This window comes from Chionomys nivalis, chromosome 2 (assembly GCF_950005125.1).
Source record: "Chionomys nivalis chromosome 2, mChiNiv1.1, whole genome shotgun sequence".
Lineage (NCBI taxonomy): Eukaryota > Metazoa > Chordata > Mammalia > Rodentia > Cricetidae > Chionomys > Chionomys nivalis.
Window position 1 is genome coordinate 56,208,113 of NC_080087.1, and position 24,109 is coordinate 56,232,221.

Sequence of the window (24,109 nt, forward strand, 5' to 3'; positions counted from 1 at the left end):
ACAGGAAGCAGGCAGGAGCAGTCTGTGAAGATGGGGGGAGAGAGACGGGAAGCAGGCAGGGGCAGTCCGTTCCAAAGAACAGCTCTGCCACTCCTCGTAGGAGGACTCGTAGGATCAACCGTTGGGCTCCTCCTGGATCAATTCTGCGTATAGGAATCTGCCTCACAATCACTTCTGTGTGTGATACACGCTATGTATACTGACAATGGCACCAGAATGGAGAGAGGGAGAGGACCACGGGAATAACCTGTTTGATTTAATACTTGTAGGTCATGAAAGTATGGCTTGTCATCATTTCTAGTTGACACTTCTGAGTAACACATTTATAAACAACTATCTAGACGTTAACCCATTTGAAAAAAATATTTAGTACTTTCAAATTTCTACATTTAGAAATACTGAAGGAGAAAGACACAAACAGGAAGACGGCAAGAACCCCACCCCGTTCTGTCACATAAGAACGGCGACTACGAGGGGCAGATTGCAGCAGTGTGCTGTTTTAAAGTACCAGCTTTGGAGACAGTAACTCTGTCAGCAGAGCGCTTGCCTGGTATGTGGCTAGCATGCACAAACACTTGTGTTTAATCCCCAGAGCCACTTAAGCCCGGCGTAGCGAGGTCCCCTGTCACCCCATCCAACATTCAGGAAGATCAAAGGTGCAAGGTCATCGTCTGCCAGCAGCAAGTCTGAGCCAGCCTGGGGCACATGAGACCCAGGCTCAAAACGGTTTTAATATTTATTCATTCATCTATTGAACAAATAGAGGACCTTCTAAATCACAAATTCTATCTTATTTAAATGAATAGATAAAGGAAAAGAGTGTGTACAAGAAGACAAACACGCCTAAAATCTGAGCAGTAGAGATGCTGCTGCCTGAGTTACCTGAAAAGGCGTTGCTGTAGTATCGGGACAGCGTCTGCATGATGTCTTTGGAGTGCTGGGTCCACGGTGCGATCTTCCTGTAGGTTTTTACCCGGTGGACCAGCTGAGAGCCTCCATACTGCAGGGACAGGGTGTCTCCGTGATCTTCATAGAGTTCCTCGAATAACCTGCGCGGAAGGAAGACTCACATTATACAATCTTGTCACCTGGTCTGGTGATCCGGTCTATAATCCCAGCTTCCAAGGAGGCTGAGGCAGGGCTGCCTGGGCTGAAAAAGCTAGTGAGACCGCGTCCCAGAATGGAAACTGCAGAGAGGGACTGGGTGGAGCTCAGTGGTGGAGAACTGGCTTAGCACGTGCAACGCCTTTAAGTTCCCATTATAGTGGAAAAATTAACCTAAATGATTGTACAAGTCATTCACCAGGTCAGACCTGGAAAGAGTCTTTTACCAAAGAACTCTTCTGAATCTTTCAAGTGGGCTCTTTAACATTTTGAAAATAAGTGCAAATGTAAACCACATGGTGTTTTACAGCAATCCAATGCCAAGGGCACACAAACTCTTAACGAGAAAACAAGGCACCAAAATCTAACTTACTATAGCCGAACGGAGCTGTTTCTACCATATTAGACAGACTCCTGCACTCCACGGTCTGCCAGATTAATTCACTTCCATGACACCATTTTGGTCCCTCTGAATTGTTAAGTGTGTGTGTGTGTGGGGGGGGTCTTGTTATAGACAGTACCTTGCTCTCAAGGTGACTTATAGACAATATTCACTTCTCATAGTCCCAGGAGCTGCAGCCTCTAAGATAAAGGCATCAGCAGATTCACCGCCTAGCAAAGGCCCATTTCCTTCATGAGTGGTGCCTTCTTGCTTTGACCTCACATGAGGAAGAGACTAATAAAAATTCCTTGATCACTTTTAATATGCCACTAATCCCAATGACGAGGGCTCTGCCCTCAGATCTAAGCATGTCGCAAAGACCCCATCCTCTAATACCACTGCTTTGGGGGTGAGGATTTTAACGTGTGGACTTAAGGGTGACACGAACATCCTAGCCATAGCAGACATGCAAGCCATATACTTTCTGCTTTCAGAGTTGACGAACAATGAAGAAGCAGTAATCCTTAATGAAGAATCTATCTTACACACTTTGTATCTTTAGTTCAAAATGTTTGTGGAAGTGGTACTAAAATCATTGCCATTTGGGTTTTTATTTAACCTACTAGCTTTTCTAAGTACTTCAGATTTATCTAAAAAGCATAATGCTTAATGATCATGCAAGCAAACAAACAAGACCCAATGGCAATAATATACCAACATTTAATAGAAATAGAGAACTAACTTGAATACTGCCAACTAGCAATAAATCTTTGAAGAGCTAAAAGTAGAAATGAGTTTATAAAAATCCTTATGAGTCAAATCTGCTTTTTGTCACTGCTGACGTTCAAATGGCAGCAAAAAGAATTACCTCACTGCATCCGTATCAAACTGTAGGTTCGGCTTGTCGATCAGTCCTAAGGAGTACAGCTGGTAAGCCAGAGCACATTTGCCCACCATGAACTGCGCTGTGTTGGTGCGATCTAAACAGTCCACACAGTTGGTCCGAAGAATGCCGGTCTACAAAGAACACAATAAGGTTTCAGATACCCAGACTACTTCAAACCACAGGAAAAACCTGTTTGTAAAGCAACAGAAGAAAAGCTATGGATGCTAATCCCAGACAAGGAAAGTTAAGGATTTGTAAAGAGAGACTGCCCTTTCATTTCCCAAACACCAAGACATGAATAATCACACAAAAACTAGATTAATTACAACACTGCTTGGCCAATGGCTCAGGCATATTCCTAACTAGCCCTGACATCTTAAATGAACCCATTTCTATTATTTTATATTTTATCACGAGGCTCATTGTTAGTTACCTCACATCTTGCTTCTTGGGCGGCTACATGGAGACTGCCTGACTCTGCCTTCCTCCTCCCTGCATGCAGTTGAGTTTTCCCACCTACCTGTATTCTGCCCTGCCGTAGGCCAAAGCAGCTTCTTTATTAACCAATGGTTATAAAACATATCCATAGCATACAGAGGGGAATCCCACATCAGTTAGGGGTTAAAAAAATAAAGAACATTTTGCTAACCATAAAAAGTTTTATTTACTGTTCACTTAATGTCACCATAATAGCGTTGTTAAATCTAGCCTATATTTTAATTTATTTTGAAGGCTTAGCAAGATAAAGCAAACAGTTAATATTTTCTGTATTTATTAATTAGTGAAATATGAACTTTTATCTGATATTGTTCAAACCAAATATTATACAAACCAAATATTCAGTGGTTAAAGGTGTATTTTTCTAAGGTTTTTTTTTTTTTGTGTGTGTGTGTGTGTGTGTGTGTGTGTGCCAAGTGTGTGCTCGTGCCCTCAGAGGCCAAAAGATGGTACCAGTTCCCTGGAACTAGAGTTACCGGTACGTGCAAGACATCCCACAGAAGTGTGGGAGAGGTAAGAGCTGGGAACCAAACCTGGGTCTTTTGGAAGAGCAGGAAGTGCTCTCAACCACAAAACCATCACTCCAGTCTCAAGAATATCGTTCTTAATGCATAGCTAATAAATACAACACACACTAGCTTATTTTCCACAGTCAGCCTAACCTATTTTATATTCTATATTCTAACCTATCTCCATATTCTTGCTTTTAATTTCCAGTAATAAAAATTCTTATGTAGAAAAATGTAAAAGCTATAATATCAGCTATACATCTTTGTATAAGATTTAAACTAGCAGGGAGGCTTTTTAAAAGCCATTCTCAAGCTATTAACAATTTTGCATCAAATACATGTTAACAGAACCTAATAGAAAATATGACAAAAAAATTAGCTGGATATGGGAGCAGATGCCTGTGATCCCAGCACTTGGGAACCCAAAGCAGGTGAGTCTCTGTGAGTTCGAGGCCAGACTGATTTGCATAGTGAGTGCCAGGCTAGCCAGCAATATACTGTGAGACCCCGTCTCAAACAAAACAAAAACAAATCCAACCCCCCAAAACATCACACCCCATAGACACAAATTGTGTTCACTATGAATATAATAATATCCGTACCTGCAACCGACCAGTGGGAATCACACAGCCTCCAAGTTCATTCCACCTGGGTAAAAACAGATACTTGACATTTTTTCTTCCAGGGCTGGGTAAACGCAGGCCACAGTTCCCTAAGCTGTGCAACTAGGCCACAAGCCCAAACCCCTGCTTTCCTGTTTGTTTTTTAAAGGAATGATATATAGTCATAGATTTCAAGAGTCACAGCATTAGAAGGGAAGGTCTCTGGGCATCAGATAATTCTGCACTCGCACCTTTTCAGATGCAAAAAAAAAAAAAATGAGATGGGTTAGTCACTGTGTTCTACTAAAAACTGAGATGGGTCAGCCACTGTGTTCTACTAAAAAAAAAAAAAAAAAAAAAAAAAACTTATGCTGGAGGCATCTTAAGTTGCCTGTGTCTCTCTTGGGCACCCTCTGTGTTCCACCAAGTTCCACCCTTGTTTTCCTTTAAGCCCATATCTTTCTTTGGTTTCTGTAACCATAATCAATTACAACCATCTTCGTAGTAGAGCCTTCCACACATTTTACACACCCTGTACATTAAGATTCCCTCAAAACTATAGCAGAAAGATTCATCTAAACATAAACATATTAGGCTGATTTGGGGTTTTTCATTTGACCACTGAAGTTAACTATGTTAACTGAAAAACAAATGCTGGAAATAAATAATACTGGTTCCTTTAAAGATAAATTAGGAACAGGCCTTTCTCTGAAGCAGCCAACAAGCTAGCAGCCACAGAAGGGCTATGAGCAAACCACACAGCATGCTAACAAATTCTACACTCATGACAGCATCCACTGTCAACCAGAAAGAGTTCCCTGTTCTTTCTAAATGTTCAACAATGAATTCGCTACAGAAAAATTTATGTTGCACACACACGTTTTATATAATGTTTATTCCACAAAGCAAATGCTAAGACTCCTGTGGCTTCCATCTGAAGGTATATAACCACCACAGAATTCCCAAGCACACAGTGAGTATTCATTACATGGTCCTGAGCAGCCTGCCTCTCCACAAGTTCATCCATCCATCTATCCATTCTCTAATCACCACAGACTTCCTGTATTTAGAATATTTTACGCGTGTGCGTGTGTGTGTGTGTGTGTGTGTGCGCGTGTGCTCGCACTTCCTAATGCTGGAGTTCAGGCACACACAGCCACACCCACCTTTTCACATGGGTGCTGACAATTCATGCTCAGGTCGTCATGCTTTCGAGGCAAGTGCTATCATTAAGTCCTCTCTCCAATCCCTAAAATATTTTGTATATAAGAACCAATACCTTGATTTAAATTTCCTTTGCATATGTGGGGTGGGGTGTGGAGCACAGTACCAGATAGGAAGGTCAAGCGACAGCAGGTGGAGTCATTTTTCTCCTGCTAACCCCTGGGTCCCAGGGGTTCAGGCTTGGTGGGAGGAGCCTCTGCCTGTGAGTCACTGAGCTCACCGAGAGGGCTAGACTGGGATGGCCAGCAAGCCCCAGGGATCTGCCTGTCTCTGCCTCCTCAGTGCTGGGACCACAAACACATACCACCGCACTGACTTTCTTATGGGAGCTGGAGGGACTGAACTTGGGTCCTCAGCTTATATGGCAATCACTTCATCTCCCCACCTCTGAATTTAAGTTTTTAATGTCATACGTACTTTTCATCTGGCCGTAAAATGCTGCAGTAAGAGTCGGGGCGGTTTACGAAGAAACCTGTTTTCTTTACCACACTTTCTGCAATCACATTCAGCCGGTCGAGAACGTTACACAGCTTACTGAGAGAGAGGAACAGGCAAAAGTGAGGGCTTAGAAGATGTTCACTCTCCCTATAAAGCACACAACATCAACAGTAATGACGCTCGGGGATTCAACTGTTTTAATCATGTCGTTTATGTAACAGAAAAACTGAAATGATTAAGGCAGAAATATAATGTGTACCCGGTAACCAACAGTAGACCCGTAACTTAATAGCAAATACTGGCACACTCCTTAGTCTTGGCACGGGACGTTCCCCTGAGAGGCTTTCAAGAAAGCCTTTCCTCCTCAGCAGCAGTCAGTCAAGCCACCGCTTAATCAGTCAATGACCGTGAAAAGTGCAGAGGCAGGGAAAGAAAAACTGGAAAATAAATTAATATGACAACATCAATCAGTTAACTAACATAGTCTAGGTAAGTGGGGGTATGTGTGTGCCTGGTGCATTAACTCCATAAAACTGTTCAGGGAATAAACATGACATTAGCAAAGCAATATAGTCACAGCAAATAAACCTAGAATTTAGATGTCGCATGTAAACAATGCAAGGCTCAAAAAGAAAAAAAAAAAAAGCCCTCTTAGCAAGGATTAGTTTTGAGCCAAATACTGAGAGAAAGGGGAGAGGAGGAAGTGTGTGACTGGGTGGTGGTGGAGGTGGTAAGAAGCTACAGGAAAACCCTGGCGTGGGACTAGCTCCAGACACAAAGATCAGGTTTTCTCAAACGGAGTAGGCCAAGTAAGTTATAACACACTGGAACCAAGCAGCTAAGGGACCCGATCAGCAGAGTGAGGAGCTAGGGTTCACTATCAACAATTACAATAGTACATATTCATCTATGAGAGAGATCCCCTGAGAGCAGTGTCTTCCCTGAGGAACAAGGAAGAAGGTGAACCAGTGCCTCTAAGGAACAGCAGGGAAGAGGTGACAGAATGCCCAGGGAAGAGCTGGTCACCCAGCAGAAGAGCTCAGAACTGCTCCACCTACATGAAGGAAGGAAAGTGGAGGGGCTGTGTCACCAAGGAGACACGCCTGTGTGGCAGTCCCTCTCACCTCTTCGTGTACTTGGCCATGTCCCAGGGGATGTAGACGATCGTGTGCTCTGGGGGCAGGAACTGGTTCAGGTAGGAGACTGCAGCCACCAGCTCTTCACTCAGAATCCTCTCGTGCTTTCTCTTCTCTCGCTCCTTTAGGAAAAAAGTTTGAAATAATTTTTAAGTTAAAAATCTGAAATGTGGGGCTGGAGAGAGGGTCGGTGGGTAAAAGCATATGTTGCTCCTGGTTGGGCCCAGGTTTGATTCCCAGCACCCACATGATGATTCACCTAGAATTCCAGTGCCAGGGGAATCTGATGCCCTCTTCTGACCTCTGTGGGCACTAAATATGCACACAGTGACATACATACAGGGAAAACACATCTAAAATAAAACCAATAAAGCTATTATTAAAAATCGTAAATGTCTGAGTTACAGTTACCTTAAAACAAGTTTAAGACCGTTCATAGCTTTGTAGCTCATACCTCCTCACCTTAGTAAGAAAAGTCCTGGTGTTTAACACTGAAGTGAAACCCAGTTACAAAATGAAAATAATATAAACGAGAATTAAGAGATCTTCACTGAGCGAGTCAGCAGCTTTGAAGAGCCAGGGAAGCTGGTTTTTCCCTGCTGATCTCCTGCAGCTCCCATGTATAGCACACAAGCCTGGCCCACACATCCATAGTCTGCTTGGGTAGCAATGCTCGCTTAGCACGGAGTAGACGAAACCCAGTGTGCACTATACAAGCCCAGCCCACAGCTGCAGCCAGCGGTGCAGAGAGAAAACGGCATGCTCTGGAGAGACCAGCAGAGCGTGCTTTCGAATCTGGCATGTGAAACCTCGAGGAGGCAAGACAGGAACTTTATCCCCTTCATGCTAAGGCCGCACTGAAAGGCTGGAAGGCAAGCATGGCCCGAGCCTGACCTCTGCTCCCAGTTACCCTGTGGTGCCTCTCCCTTGGTGGGCCCTCTCTCTCTGGAGCCCTTTGACACTCGGGTCGACTTGTACCTGGGACATCTCTATGAGGTTAAGGGTTCAGCCACCCTGAGGTGCCTCCCTGCCTGCCGCATCTCTCGGGTTACCACACTGCCTCTCACTGAAGAAGGCCATGCTGCTGTGTGGGCCTGCACTGCTGCACTTGGCCCTTTGACAAGGCTGTCGGTTTTCCCTGGGCAGCAGCATTGATGTGGGGTTTAAAGGAGATGAAAGCAGGGGGATCTCTGTGGGTCTCTGTCTCCATCTCCATCTATCACCAGATGAAGGTTCTATGGTGATATGTAAGATATTCATCAGTGTGGCTATAGGATAGGGTCAGTTCAGGCGCCCTCTCCTCAGCTGCCAAGGAACAAGCTGGGGACATCTCCTTGGACACCTGGGGACAGAGACCCACATTGGAGCATTGGACTGGAGGTCCAAATGAGGAGCAGAAGGAGGGAGAACATGAGCAAGCAAGTCAGGACCGCAAGGGGTGCGTCCACCCACTGAGACTGTGGGGCTCATCTATTGGGAGCTCACTAAGGCCAGCTGGACTGGGACTGAACTAGCATGTGATCAAACCAGACTCTCTGAATGTGGCTGACAATGAGGGCTGACCAAGAAACCAAGGACAATGACACTGGGTTTCTATCCTACTGCATGTTCTGGCTTTGTGGGAGCCTAGTCTGTTTGGATGCTCATCTTCCTAGACCTGGATGGAGGGGGGAGGACCGTGGATTTCCCACAGGGCAGGGAACCCTGACTGCTCTTTGGACTGGAAAAGGAGGAGGAAGAGGAGGAGGGGGGAGAGGGAGGGAAATAGAAGGAGGGAGGAGATGGAAATTTTTAATAAATTAATTTTTTTAAAAAAGAAAGCAGAGGGAGTTCTTACCACAGCCTTCAGGAAAACTTAGCTGCTTGTACCGTTACTTTGATCAGGCCTTTCCTTAGAAACAAAGAAAAACTACAATAGAGACGCCAATGATGTCGCAGCACCACTGCTGGCATCAAAATGTTGGTGCTGTTTTCAATCATCACGAACGGAACTAATAACTACTATAGAAACAAACAAGGGTATATTTTGCACAGCTGAATAAAGCAAATAGAGAAATTACATAAGAATTGAATTAAGAATCAGGTAAAAGTATACTTTGTATTTTATCTGGAAAAGTTATTTATTTGGAATTCTCAGAAGTTCTTTAAATTAAATAGGGAAGTAGAGCCTTTCTGGAATTCTTGTGTGAAATCAGCCTGCATGGCTATAGAGTCTGCTATCTGCTGTGTGTACCGGGTTAGTGCTCACAGGCTGCTCAGCCAGTCTCCTCGGGGCTGAACCCTTCACAACCCAATGCAAATGTCCAGATACAAGTCAACCTGTATATCAGAGGGCACCACAGAGGGAGAGGCTCACAACAGGGCAAATGGGAACAGGAATCAGAAGAGTTTCCTCCTTGCCGTTATCCTATGGACATGGGCATCCTATGGACCCAATCATCCTATGGACACAATCATCCTATGGACATGATCATCTTATGGACATGGCCATCCTATGGACATGGCCATCCTATAAACATAGTCATCCTATAAACATAGTCATCTTGTGGACAGGAGTATCCTATGGACACAGGCATCCTATGGACATGGCCATCCTATAAACATAGTCATCCTGTGGACAGGAGCATCCTATGGACACAGGCATCCTATGGACACAGTCATCCTATGGACATGGCCATCCTATAAACATAGTCATCCTATGGACAGGAGCATTCTGTGGACAGGAGCATCCTATAGACACTGTCATCCTATGGACAGGAGCATCCTATAGACACAGTCATCCTGTGGGCATGGACATTCTATAGACATGGGCATTCTTTGATGGTTTAACCACAACTTTCTAAGACCTTCTTCCAAGTGAAAACAAGAAGCATTTTCTTTTTCCTATAAACAAAACAACTGATGACAGGGATAGGGATGTAGCTCAATGGTTGGGCTCCTGCCAGGCATATGTGAGGTCCTAAGCCTTGTAAATAAATGTTCTCTTTTGCAAAACTCCTTTCAAACTACATCGGCAGACTACAGGGAGGCGAAACAGGCCTCGTTCAGCCACATGAACTGAACTGAATAGCACTTTTAATGTGTAAATTAACAGAGCCTTCCGAGCACCATAGGCTTGGGGCTCTATTTAAGTAGGCCCTTCCAACTGCACCCTATAAAGCAAGAACAAGATCCACTCAGCTAGTTCTAGGTGTATGTTCCAGTAATGGCTCATCACTTACGGCTTCAACAGCAATTTGCTTCTATACTAATAATATAGACTTACTGGAAAAGCACTCATAATTATCAGTCTTTTACAGTACCAGGAACTGAATCTAGGGCCTCCAACATGCAGAGAAGAGCTGTACCATGGAGCCGCACCTACTCCTACCCTCTTTCTATTTCAGGACAGGGTCTCCCTAAATTGCTCAGGCTGGACTAAAATTCACTCTGTAGCTAGTTACGGGCCTTAAACTTGTGATCCCCTGCCTCTGCTGCTTGAATAGCTGGGATCATAGGCCTGTGAGGCAAGTCAACAAGTGTTTTCATTAAAGTTTTCCACCTTAAGTTTCAATGTGTCTATTACGTATCCATATTAAGTCAGAGTTGTAGATTATCAGCTCCAGCTTACACTGCGAGCAGACAGGAGCGAGCTTCTGCATTAATGTGAGTAAATACGCGCAGACATTATGAACATCTTCACAATGATCATGAGTCAATCACAGAAACCGAAAGACAGGACACTGACTGCCTCCGCCCCTGCCACTTTGGGACCACATATTCTTCCATGCTCTTGACGAAGCACACATACCACACACTGTTCCCCTGAGCCATGCATTTAGCAGGACTGCACAGGCCCCTCCTGGGTAAGCACCCACCTCCTCCCCGTGCCCGGCCTTTCTGTGCTAACTTCAGTACCTCCAGATCCTGCTGCACTCTGGTTCAGCCCCATCCCCAACCTCCACATCAGGTGATCACAGGGAGATGCTCTGCCGTCAGCATTTCCCACCCCAGAACCGCCTTTATTTCAGATTGCTTTGACTTTGCACCACCTCACAACTATGCCAAGTCACCAACTGCTCCACTCTCTCCAGAATCCCTTCTCTCTCTTCCTCTTCAGCCCACTCAGCTTTCATTGTCCACAGCAACCACACTATTGCCAATATCCAAAATGCGCTTGACACTGTCTTTCTTAGGTATCTGTCTGGTAAAACTAAATGAAGCCAATCATCTCTCTTTGATCTGTACTTGTATGCCCATACAGGCCTGCTGAGAAGAGGCATCAGTAGCAGAATGGTGCCATTTAAGAACCACTTCCATCAAGTTGAAACTGACTCTACTGCGAACCCCCCCACTTTCAGCAGGTGACTTTTACTCCTACCCTAAAGAAATTTGAAGCAGTTGTAAAGGAACACATGTATGCTACACACACACACACACGGCATTGCCTTTTCTTCAGATTGAATACTCCTCTTATCTGCTTTAGTTCAACTTGCCTCCCTCACACCGGTAGTTCCATGAAGGCAGGAATTGTTTACAATTACCTTGATACACATAAAAGTGTCAAAAATACTGGGTAATTAAATGGACAAGGATTCTTTGGAGTTTTTATTGTTGTTGTTTTTTTTTATACTACTATGTTGCTGGCCACTGCCACAGACATGATATAATAAAACCTTTCATTGGTATTCTCAAGGTCTTCCTAGCCACTAGCTGAGGTTCTTTCAATTCACTTGGGTGTAATAGATTTAGAAAAATTTATTGGCTAATCTTGCCTTTCACCCTAAGTCTTTGACCTGTGTATCCATGGTGTGTGAACCAGTCAGTGTACTCTGAGGGAGAAGCTCAGAGACATTATACCATGTTGCCTGAGCTTCTCACAGGCCCACCTGATTCTTGAACCTCATTCCTGAATGAAGCCTTCTGATCCCATTATAGGCTAAAAGGGTCAGCCCAAAATCCCACCCTGACCCTGAAACTAGAGCCGGTAAAAGAAACACACTTTGGCCCTCAAACCAGAATCAGAGAAATACACCCTGGCCCTGAAACCAGAGCCAAGGAAACACACTTTGGTCCTGACCAAATGAGCATGGAATCAACCAGTTCTTGAAATCAGAGCCAAAGAAACACATTCTAAAACTGCACATGAAACCAACTGATCCCTGAGCATAATATCTAGCCAATCTCTGAGCTTGTCAAAGCTCAGGAGATTAAAATCTGACCAATTCCCACCCTGAAAATCTTCTCCCTAGAAAAGATCTGCCTCTAAGAAGCTCTACATAAGCCCTGTGCCTGTTCAGCTGATAGCTGCCCTTTTCCACCCTGGCAGAGGCAGCCACCCTCTTGGATTCCTTCCTCCCAAATAAATCTCTTGAATGAATTTTGGGTGAAGACCTTCTGTTGCCAGAGCATAGCAGAATCTCTGCTGGGAAACTCCCTAGTGGAGCGGAGCAGAGCAGCAATGGATACCTCTGCTGGGAAACTCTCTTAGCAGAGTGGAACAGGGCTCAGCTGTACCAGCTCTCTCAGAAAGGAGGATTGCCACATTCCCTATTGGAACACAGCTACAGGTATAGCCTGACTTTCCGACAGTCCAGATATCTATAGGTATCCAGGATATCGTCCTTTTACATCTGTAGGTATAGCCTGGCCTCTGACAGTCAGGGTACCTTTCCCTCCCGAGCTGTAACACTTGTACCTATTGATCCATATTGATTTGCAGTTCTTACAGACTGCCAAGGGAGTGAGGTGTATCAAGGTGAGGGTGCAGCAGCTTCTTCTTGTGTTCTTAAATTGTCCTGGGACAAAGGAATTTAATACAGACCCAGTTCATACAAAGGAATCAGGAGCCTGGTATGTAGTGATATTTTATTTGTATTTTAATAAATAAAACTTGCCTAAGTTCAGAGAGTAAAACAGCTGCACTGATCAGTCTTACAGAACAGGCAGTGGTAACACACACCTTTAATCCCAGTAGCCACATTAGTTTGCCATAGAAACCTGGCAGTAATGGCGCATGCTTTTAATCCCAGAACTACAGAGAAATATAAAACGGGAGGAGATAGCTCTCACACATAGTCAAATTCTGAGATTCCTGGAGGCAGGATCGCCACTTTGGACTGAGGTAGAGGTAAGAGCCGATGGCTAGATATTTTGATTTTCTGAGCTTCAGGATGAATCCCAATTTCTGTCTCTGGGTTTTTATTAATTGTGCTACACTGGTAGACCAGATCACCCTCTTCCCTTCAGGGAGATCTACTATTGGTTCCCAGGGCAAGTCCAGAAGAAGCCACATGGGATGTGAGGTTGAAGAACATTAGCGCAAACACACAAGCTGGCACAGCAGACACCCCCCCATCCCTGCCCATCTCTGTCCTCCCTCTTTCTCTGGGGAAGGCAAAGCGCAGCTGGCTAATGCCTTTGTCTGAGGAAAGGTGGCCCAGTGTTTGTGACGAGCACATCATACCTTCACTAAATTCAAGATGATGATGGGGGAGCCAAACCTCTGGAGCATCTGGTCAAAGTGAAGAGCAGCGACGTGTGCGAAGGGGTCCGCCTGGTCCACTGAGAAGAAGAAAGGTAGACAAACACCCTAATGGCACCATGAGGCGGGAATAAAAGAAGTGTAGGGTTTTCAAAACATGGAAAAGAAATACAGTTCGACTAACCTAGCACCTTCATTTCCCAAATCTCCTCAAGGAGCTCACTAGACATTAATCCAGCAAGTACTCATTAAATCTGAAAGACTGTCATTTCTGAAGCAAAATAACATGCAATCCACTAATGGTTTAAATTAAGGCTGAATTCACTGCAGAGAGCTAACTCCTCCATACGCTCTTGCTCAAAAGACCAAACTCTCCCCCAACCCAAGTACTTATTAAGTGACAACGATCATCGTGAATGACAGCAGACAAGAGCCACTCCCAGCAGGCCGGCTTACGCACGTGTAATGGGTGGTTTAGGCATCATAGTCGAGATGTCTTGGGACCAGTATAAGGGAACCGATCCTCTGACTTGTACGTAAGAAGAATAGCTGCCTGCAGTAAAAGACATCACCGAAGCATCGCAGACGAGCTGCTCAGTCTCCACTTCGTTTGCAACATCACCCTGGAGGAAGGCACAGCCGAAGATAGCTTATGCTCTCAGAACTTTTAAATGAGAAACATCCAAAATCACAATGAAATTATAACTCCTATTCTCCATGTATCTTAAAAGAGGTAAGCCATACACCATCAATATTCAGAGTATACACCGGGAAAAGCAGATTAAACATGAGAAAGAAAAAACAATTAACAACAGCAGAGAAGAGACTGGAAAATCGAATTAGTTACTCAACGAAAACATCAAATAACGTTTTGGCCAGAATAAATGGTAGGATGGCAGAGAAAAGAAAAACAATTATGTAAAATTATTCAGGAGATTAAAAAACGCATAAGGATGTAAGAAAATACAATTTGGATGACCAAAAAGATGTGCGCATGCACACACACACAAACAAAATGCATTAGAATGATGGGGAGCTAATTTGTTAGAAGACCACAGCTTTGTCACTCTCAGCAAAGCCGATGGGAAAGGTTAGACCATCACAGCAGTGTGGTTTGTCGTCTCTGATGGGAAAGGTTAGACCATCACAGCAGTGCGGTTTGTCGTCTCTGATGGGAAAGGTTAGACCATCACAGCAGTGTGGTTTGCCGCCTCTGATGGGAAAGGTTAGACCATCACAGCAGTGCGGTTTGTCGCCTCACCTCACAGTTCGCACCTCTCTTGAGAAAACGAGTCCCAGCAAACTTACTGGACCTTCTGGCTATGAGAGTCACATACACAGGTCGTCCGTAGATCAATAGCTCTTAGAAACCAAGTTAAAGCTCAGCACTTTTGGTTGGCACAGAAGCTACAAGAATCATTATCCCTTATGCGTTTAATACATCTTGTCCAATCTTTTAAGACCCTAAGAGCTCCACCAGGAATGAAATAGCAGGGCACCCAATGGTTCCTCAGATCTGTCTGGGTTTGATGGCAACACCCCCATGTGCTCACGTGGTGATTTCTCTGGCTTTTCAAGAAAATACTCAGGTTTCCTGTATTATGTCTCTCCTTGTAACCAAGTAAGAAGTACACCAGCCCTTCCTCACTCATTAATGTCCATGCCCCTCCCAAGGGCCCGTGCCATTTACAGCTAAGTGTAAATTAGGAAAAAGCTGTTGATACTGAGGAGAGGAGTGATATAATACTGCAAAAGCAATCCAAAGCCTAAACACTCAATGTCACCATGAACTGTTTCATCAACCTACAGTATCTTGTTTAAGTCATTTAACTTTATGAGTTACAATCTCATCTACAGAAAAATGAATAGGAAAGCAGCTACAGGTTGAGCAACTGTAGTCCAAAAAAAAAAAAAAAGCCTTGAAATCAGAAGTTTTTTTAGTGCCATTATGACCCCAAATTATAAAATTCTATACCTGACCTTGTGTTATGGGTCAATCAAAACATAGGCACTCTAAAAATATCTCTAAATATCTTCAGTCCCAGTGTTCAAGATGTATATGGAACATAAATGAACTTGAAGTTCATCCCCAGGTTATCTAAGATTTAGGCAAATACTCTAAAGTCTAAAACATTCAAACTCTGAAACACTTCTGGCCAAAAGCATTCTGGCGAAGAGAATCACCAGCCTGTACTGCTGCTGGGTTGCCGGGAGGATGAGCTGGGATAACTGCTGTAAAATTTCTTGGTGTCTGGCCTGTAGTAAATGCTTACTAGACAGCAGTTACTCCCACACTACACGGGCTTCCAGAATTCATTAGGTGACTGATCACCAGCAGCCCGGGCTCATCATTTAAACTAATGAGCTTTAAAATGATAATCTAATGATGCTGTTTACTATTTTAAAAACACACATTTATTATGATTATCATATGTCAGGCCCTGAGCTAGTCTTGCAAATAGAAGTCAGGCTAGAACTATACTTCAGAAACAGTCTTTAGACATTGTAGCACATTCTCTTTGGTATCTTTGAGAAGCACTCACATTCTTCCCAGAAGACTGGAGTTTTGGGAAGACAAAAAAGTGATTCAGGACCTAATTTTGCCAGGTGCTTAAGTGATCGTAAGGTTCTCCCCTAGCTCCGTTTCAAAGTCCCTGTGTCTGCCATGCCCAGCCTCTCCTATCCCCAGTCAGCACAGAAGCAGCAGCATTGTGGCTCTTCAAGCCTGTGCCCCTCGGCTGCCACCCCAAACACTCCAGAGAGTGTAAGACGGTACAACCATGGCCCCATCACCCACTCGATGGCCTCAAAAACCATTCCTTTAACGAATTTACTGTAGGTTTCTAAAAGCCCAACAGAATTCACAAATGCCTTCTGTTGGCTCAAAAGGTAGCAAGAGAAGTCAACCACTGCTGGATAGCTTGTCCTGCCCTCCTCCTCCTCACAACACAAAGACAGGATCAACACCGTCCATCACATTCCTTCCCAAGGCAGGGCTCCACCTCGTCAGGCCCCAACCACTACTGCAGTCTTTTCTTGTGCATATCCCTCATCCCATTTTTACTTCATGCAGCTGGACAATGGCTGTCAACTCAAGCTTCAGGGGCTCTTTATACGTGTCACCTTCCTGAACTAACCTTTCAAGAACTCCAAGTCCTTAGCCTGACAAAAGCAATCTGGTGAGCCGCGACTGACTACTGAGGCGATCTGAGTCCCACACTTACCTTGCCCATGGCATCTGTGGGAGTTTGGAAGAAAATGGCCCCCATAGGAGCAGGACTATGAGATGTGGCTTTGTTGGAGTAGGTGTGGCCTGGTTGGGGGAAGTGTGTCACTGTGGCGGTAGACTTGGAGGTCTTCTATGCTCAAACTACACCTAACGAGACAGTTTACTTCCTGTTGTCTACAGGTCAAGATGTAGAATTTTCAGCTCCTTGTCTAGGACTGTGTCTTCCTGCATGGTCCCAGTCCTGCCATGATGATAATGGACCAAATCTCTGAAACTGTAAGGCACCCCAATCAAATTTTCTCCCTTACAAAATGTTGCTCTGGTCACAGTGTTTCTTCACAGCCACAGGAACTCCAGATAAGACACATCCCATCTCCCTGAAGTTGTACATACACATCACAAGAAAACAGCTATCTTTTCCAGGTCTTGTGGTACTTGTCCAACCTGTGACCTCTCTCTGTACTCATTGCTAGGGCCTGACTGATGTTTGTGATCTGGACAAGGTCTGTTCTCATGAGGCTGCCAGGTTCCCGCCACCTATCGGGCATTCCATTCCTTCTCCCAGGCACGCACAATCCTCGTTGGCTATAGTACGGGTACTAAGCACATGGCTCTTTCATCCTTGGCATTTATAGTATTTCTGTGCTCCTAAAAGGCCAGAGAGTCTGAACTCCTCATTGCATTTCCGCTTACATGGCTAAATTTTCCTGTAGGAGTGTCGTATTGGCTAGTTTATGTCAACTTGACACAGGCTGGAGTCTTTTGAGAGATGGGAACCTTGATTGAAAAATGCCTTGATAAGACTGGGCTTCACGAAAGCCTATCCGGTATTTTCCAACTGATTGATGAGGACGGTCCAGTCCATTGTGAGTGGGACCACCCCTGGGCTGGTGGTCCTGGGTTCTATAAGAAAGCAGGCTGAGGAAGCCACAAAGGTTAAGACAGCAAGCAGCAGCTCTCCATGCCTCTGCATCAGCACCTGCCTTCAGACTCCTGTGCGCTTGCATTCCTGCCCTGACTTCCTTCCATGATGAGCCAATGTAGAAGCATAAGCCAGATAAACCCTTTTCTCACTAAGTTTGTCATGGGTTTATGTGCTATCTCAGCAGTAGTAACCCTAACTAGGGTATGTACAGAGTGAGGATTGCAATCTTACAGTGTACACCTTTCTACACACTGGCATGGCATAATACATACATCTTTAAGTGTTTATGAAAAGGATACTTGATTGCCCACAGAACCCATGAATAATATACAGCAGCCAGTCGCGATGCACAGTGCTTTTGATTATATCCAGAAGTTCACCGTTCCATACATACTTCATGTAAGGCTCACTGGAGATCCCAAACACGCCTGAAAAACAAGAGTTGGCAACAGAAACATAAAGACATTGACTGACATCAGCATATTTTAACTTCTGTTTTTAACGTCAGAATACAAGCCTGGACACACCGCCACTTTCCAAGGCAATCCAGTGACAGTCAGCACTCTGGCACTGTGCTGTTTCCTTCCAAGTAGAACAAGAAGTGAGCTTTCTGATTTATCAGAGTTTTTAACTCAAAAGAAAATGTGAACCAACTGCACATGCAGGGTTTAGGATAAGGGATGCACTGTGCACGTGATGGGCTTAGGGTAAGGGGTGCACTGTGCACGTGACAGGCTTAGGGTAAGGGGTGCACGTGATGGGCTTAGGGTAAGGGGTGCACTGTGCACGTGATGGGCTTAGGGTAAGGGGGTGCACTGTTCACACTTCCTGTGTGGCATTAGTTATTACATCAAGGCTTTTTCGTGTATCACCAAACATTCTCATATCAAGATGAATTTATTATTAAATAGCGATGAGTGTCACAGAACATATATGGAGTGAAAAATAAGAAATAAGCATATTTATATGAGTGGATTAAATACTCTAGATGCTGGCAGTCAGGTAACCCTATCTTCTCCCCTTCAAAGTGTCATCTGATATTTATTTAGGTTGAATACATTCCAATTTAATTTATAAAAACTAGGGACTAAACAAATGGCTCAGCAGTTAAAAGCACTTGCTACTCTTGCAAAGGACCCAGGTTTGATTCCCAGCACCCACATGGCAGTTCACAATGATCTGTAACTCCAGTTTCGGGAGATCTAATGTCCTCTTCTGACTCCCATGGACAGCAAGCACACACATGGCACCCAGACGTACCACATACAAACATGGAACAGTCAAATCTAGATGCCCTCCGCTGTTTCAGTGCATCATATAAGAAACTGTGTATGGGCTCAGATGTAGCTCACTGGTGGCATGCTTGCCTTGCATACATGAGGCCCTGGGTTCAATCCCCAGCACCACATAAACCATGTGCAATGATATATCTCTGGCCCATGCCTCTAATTTCAGTTTTGGGGGAGGAGGAAATGGGAGGGGTAAATCAAGATCATCCCTAACGTTACAAGTTTGAGGCCAGCCTGGGCTACAGGAGACCCTGCAAGAGAGGAGAGATCAGAGCATGCCCAAAGGTTGCCGTACAGTGTTGTATCAAACAGTCTCCCACTCTGCCACTTTAAACCAATGACTTAGAATTGAAATGGCTAAGGTGACGCCATCTTGTTGTGACTTTGTTTAGTGTCTTTCTAGGCCCTCCCCAGCCTTCCACACCTGCCAGTCATACACACCTTGGCAATGCTTCTGGGACTGTCCATGCCCTGACCATAGTGCAGACGTATTAGCCAGAGTAAGTGATGAGTGTGCAGGATAAAACATAAGACTAAAGAACTAAGAGGAAGCACAATGGGTGCGTGGTGTCTGGAACACTGCTAGCCCTGCAGGACAGGTATTGCTCTGCCCCCGCAGGCACTGGTTCAGCTGGGCTTTTTGTCTTGGAAGGTGCTATATCCCTGAGCTCCAGCAGCAAAGGACTTTTCAGAGGCACGATCCCTCTCTTGGTCACCTTCTAACAAAACGACTTAAATACTTGTAGTTGGCTAATGAGTGTGTTTGCCAAGAACTAACTCATGTGGGACGGCAGTATCTCCACAGCCTGTAAACAGGAAATGCTCCCGCCAATCTGAGAGATGTTTGGACTGAAGGGCTTATCTGAATCCTTAGCGCACTTCCTGGTACACCAGAGAGGTCGTGGAGATTTGGCAATCTTACTCTTCTACCGTCTACTCCCCATTTCCCACCAGTTTCTCCAGATGAATAATTGCAAAGCCCAGGAAAGACAGGTGCATCCTAACTGCCAGCACTTGGAATACGTCACACCAACGACAAGGAGACACAGAAGTAGATGGGATCGAGGGCACTAATCTGATGACTTGAGCCATGGAGATTATTGTGGCTCATGTACACGACCCAGTATAATCACGGGTTCTCACAGGTGAAAAGGGAAGCGGCCACGGGAGCTCTGGCTGAGTCAATGTGTGAAGAACAATTCACCAGTCACTGCTGGCTTCCAGACGGAGAGTCACCAGCGAGCAACAGGGAACAATCCCTAGGTGACCAAAGCACAGGAATTGGTTTCTCTTCCTTGAGAAAACATAGCTTCTGGTGGCCCATCTGTCTCCTTAAGTCCTGCTCTGGACTTTCTCCTGGGAGACGGTGTGTGCTGTGTGTGCTACGACATCACCTAGCAGTGGTCTACAGCAGCAAGAAGGCATTAGCTCTTCAGTCACAGACACCCAGAACTGCTCGGGACACACAAAAGTCACGTCAGAGGCCTACTCCAGAACCCAGAGCATACATTCAAATCCAAACCTGGGTGGCACGGGGGGCAAACTCAGCCACACTTTTGGCCTTATTAAATGCTCACTGGCTGCCTGACCTCTACGGGTACCCAGGATTTGGGTCACAGTTCATGTGTCTGGAGCACGGACCTGCTCGGCCTCGGGGCAAGTGGTAATCGGGTAACTCTAATCAGAGTGCAATGCCGGAGTAACTCGCAGCTGAAAACAGGCCAGGCATGAACAGAGTCCATGAGGCAGCACAGCTCCCTCCATGCATCCCTCAAGGACAAACCTCCGTCTACTGTACAATGGGTTCGGCCTCTGCAACAACATCATGACCATTTAAGATGCATGAAGCAAGGAACTCAGAGCCACCACTGGCTTACAATGTTTCCAAAAGCTGTCCTTCTTCCGCTAAGGTATCTTAACTTTACCCTTACCACATTTCCATGGCTGTCCTTCTTTAGCTAAGGTATCTTAACTTTACCCTTATCACTTTTCCACGACTGTCCTTCAGCTAAGGTATCTTAACTTTGCCCTTACCACGTTTCCATGGCTCTCCTTCTTCAGCTAAGGTACTTTCTTTAACTTTACCCTTGAAAGGATTCTGCCACAGCATTCACAACAGCAAGCTATTTGCTTTGCTTGCTCTAGACCATCCCACTCTGGCAATAAAGGTGCTGACAGAGGGGCAAGCGGGCACGGGGTGCTTGACTTAGTCAGGTCTCCAGGGGCTCCTCAAGCTAGTCGTACTGTGGTCTAGCAGTAGCCTGGTGGTGCCAGGCAAGAAGCCGGACCTCTGAGAGGCTGATACAGACTGACACAGTCTGTTCAAGCTGAGGCCAGTCACAGCATCACTGGCCTCTGGACACTGACCATTTGACATTTGATCTTCATCTCTGGGCCTCAGTTTTCTACTCTGTCTTTATTTCTGCACAACTGGGCTGTACCTACCCAGCAGAGTTCTATGTGGTTTAGAATATCGTATGTCAACGTCCAGCACATAACAAGCAACCCATGGTAACTTTTGCCCTGAACTTGACTCATAAATTGACTAATCTCTATAAAGGAAAATAAGATGGTGTACACGCTACAGTATTCAAAAAGTAACTCTCCATAAAACTTCACCAAAAGACTAGATCTGATTGTAAAAACTATATGAATAATTTCTAGAAACCGACAGCATATAATTTCTGTCTGGTCTATAAATAAAATCACATGGTGATTAAGTATGGCTTTAAAAATGATAGGTCGCTAGATGAAGGTTCTATGGCGATATGCAAGATATTCATCAGTATGATTATAGGATAGGTTCATTTCAGGTTCCCTATCCTCAGGTGCCCCAATGAACTAACTGGGGACATTGCCCTGGGCATCTGGTAGCCATTCCAAGTTCAAGTCTCTTGCCAACCCATAGGTGGCTCCCTTACCTAAGGTATGAGTTTCCCTGCTCCCCTATCGAACCTTCCTTTATCCCCAATCACCCCGATTCCCCCAGTTCCCCTCATCCTCTCCTTCACACTTTTCTCTCCCCATCACCCCTCATCCCCATCCCACCCCACCCCCAAGATTCCAATTTTTTGCCCATCAGTCATGTCTATTTCCCATAGCTGGGAGGATATCTATATGTTTTTCCTTGGGTTTACCCTCTTGTTTAGCTTCTTTAGGATCACAAATTATAGACTCAGTGGCCCCTATCCATGGCTAGAAACCAATTATGAGTGAGTACATCCCATGTTCTTCTTTTTGGGTCTGGGTTACCTCACTCAGGATCGTATTTTCTATTTCCATCCATTTGCATGCAAAATTCGAGAAGTCATTGTTTTTTACCGCAGAGTAGTACTCTAATGTGTATATATTCCACACTTTCTTCATCCATTCTTCCATTGAAGGGCATCTAGATGAATGGAGATAGAGCCAGAGACCCACACTGGAGCACCGGACTGAGCTCCCAAGGTTATAATGAGGAGCAGAAGGAGAGAGAACATGAACAAGGAAGTCAGGACCATGAGGGGTGCACCCAACCACTGAGACAGTGGGGCCGATCTATTGGGAGCTCACCAAGGCCAGCTGGACTGCTACTGAAAAAACATGGGATAAAACCGGACTCTCAGAATGTGGCGGACAATGAGAGCTGACGAGAGGCCAAGGAGAATGGCACAGGAACTTTCATCTGGCGATAGATCGAGAGAGAGACAGAGACCCAAATTGGAGCAACGGTCTGAGCTCTTAAGGTCCAAATGAGGAGCAGAAGGAGGGAGAACATGAGCAAGGAAATCAGGACCACGAGGCGTGCATCCACCCACTGTGACAGTGGAACTGATCTATTGGGAGCTCTCCAAGGCCAGCTGGACTGGGACTGAATAAGCATGGGTTGAAACGGGACTCTCTGAACATGGCGGACAATGAAGGCTGATGAGAAGCCAAGGGCAATGGCACTAGGTTTCGATCCTAATACATGAACTGGCTTTGTGGGAGCTTAGCCTGTTTGGATGCTCACCTTCCTGGGCCTGGATGGAAGTGGGAGGACCTTGGTCTTCCTGTAGGGCAGGGAATTTGGACTGCTCTTCAGTATCGAGAGGGAGGGGGAATGGACTGGGGGGAGGAGAAGAGGAGTGGGGATGGGGGAGGGGAGTGGGGGGGAGGGGGCAATGTGTGGGAGGAGGGGGAGGGAAATGGGAAACGGGGAGCAGTTGGAAATTTTAATTAAAAAAGAATAAAAAAAAAAATGAATAGGTCAAGTTTGTGTCTCCTAAGAACCCATGTAAGGATAGAGACCACCAAGGGATAAGGCCAAGACAAGTGAGAGAACTTAATGAGATGCCACATTAGCATGTATTAGGTATGCAGGAGCTACCTACCGCTGCCACCCTGGGCAGTTAACCCTTCATCTTCAAAGATGTCAAAGCTCTCCTGGCGCGCCTTGGAGGTTTCGGACTTTAGCATCTCCAGGGGCATTCGCAAGACGGTGAGATTATACTGAAGCGAGTGGGACAAATCATAGCTGTAACTGAGAAGAGGTTCAGATGTAAGAATTTACAGAAGACAGCGTCTCACAATCCTCGCTCCCGAGAGGAATTACACTCTGAGCTAAATTACTTCGCACCTGTTATTTCACTTGGAAGCAATGCTGTTAAATGAACACTTCAAAACACGATTGGCAATGAAACAAAATCTCACCGCCCGACTTACGTGTCTGCACTAGAAATACACAGCTATGCTATGTGTCGTGTATATTTGCTGACACAACATGCATCTTTTTTTTCTGCGTCAAAGTCTGCTATCGTACCAGGTCAACTTCCTTATGTCCACAAATGTGGTTCTATAGAAGGTACAGTGAAGTACAGGATTGTCATCAATAACGCAGGGCTCTCTCGACCATGGTTTACACATGAGCAAAAACAACTACAAACAGGGCTAGAGAGGTGGTTCAGCGGGTAACAGCACTGGCTGTTTTTCTAGAAATCTTGAGTTCAATTCCTAGCAACCATGTAGTGGCTCAAACCATCTGTAATGCGATCTAGTGCCCTCTTCTGACCTGCAGGGATACGTGTAGTAGCTTTACATTATATATTTGTGTTTATTTTATAAATAGTTGACTATTAACAACTAAAGAGAAATCTTTAAAAATGCAAAGCACCTGGTCTGTGCACACCACTGATGTGCACGGAGGCTGCTGGCCCCGTGCTCCTGCAGACTCAGGTCCTGATTGGTGAATGTCCCAGCTCCAGCCCGACTGGGCTCCTGATTGGTGAATGCCCTCGCTCCAGCCCGACTGGGCTCCTGATTGGTGAATGCCCTCACTCCAGCCCGACTGGGCTCCTGATTGGTGAATGTCCCAGCTCTAGTCCAACTCGGGTTAACTGGTAAATGCCCTGGCTCCAGCCCGACCAGTGTCCTGGTTGGTGAATGCCCTGGCTCCTGCCCTACTCA

At 45.2% G+C, this 24,109-nt stretch overlaps 1 protein-coding gene across 2 annotated transcripts in view; it reads right to left on the bottom strand.

Moving 5' to 3' along the window:
* Fig4 (FIG4 phosphoinositide 5-phosphatase) overlaps window positions 1–24,109 on the bottom strand; it is a 119,561-nt gene that overhangs the window by 64,086 nt on the left and 31,366 nt on the right. For both annotated transcript variants that reach the window (XM_057761485.1, XM_057761487.1), the window contains exons 6-15: window positions 23,038–23,186; window positions 17,696–17,824; window positions 14,504–14,604; window positions 13,703–13,865; window positions 13,225–13,322; window positions 6,768–6,901; window positions 5,623–5,739; window positions 3,982–4,027; window positions 2,355–2,503; window positions 883–1,049 (exon numbers count right to left, since the gene is read on the bottom strand). In XM_057761485.1, coding sequence (XP_057617468.1) covers window positions 883–1,049; window positions 2,355–2,503; window positions 3,982–4,027; window positions 5,623–5,739; window positions 6,768–6,901; window positions 13,225–13,322; window positions 13,703–13,865; window positions 14,504–14,604; window positions 17,696–17,824; window positions 23,038–23,186 — 1,253 coding nt within the window. The remainder of the gene's footprint in view (window positions 1–882; window positions 1,050–2,354; window positions 2,504–3,981; window positions 4,028–5,622; window positions 5,740–6,767; window positions 6,902–13,224; window positions 13,323–13,702; window positions 13,866–14,503; window positions 14,605–17,695; window positions 17,825–23,037; window positions 23,187–24,109) is intronic.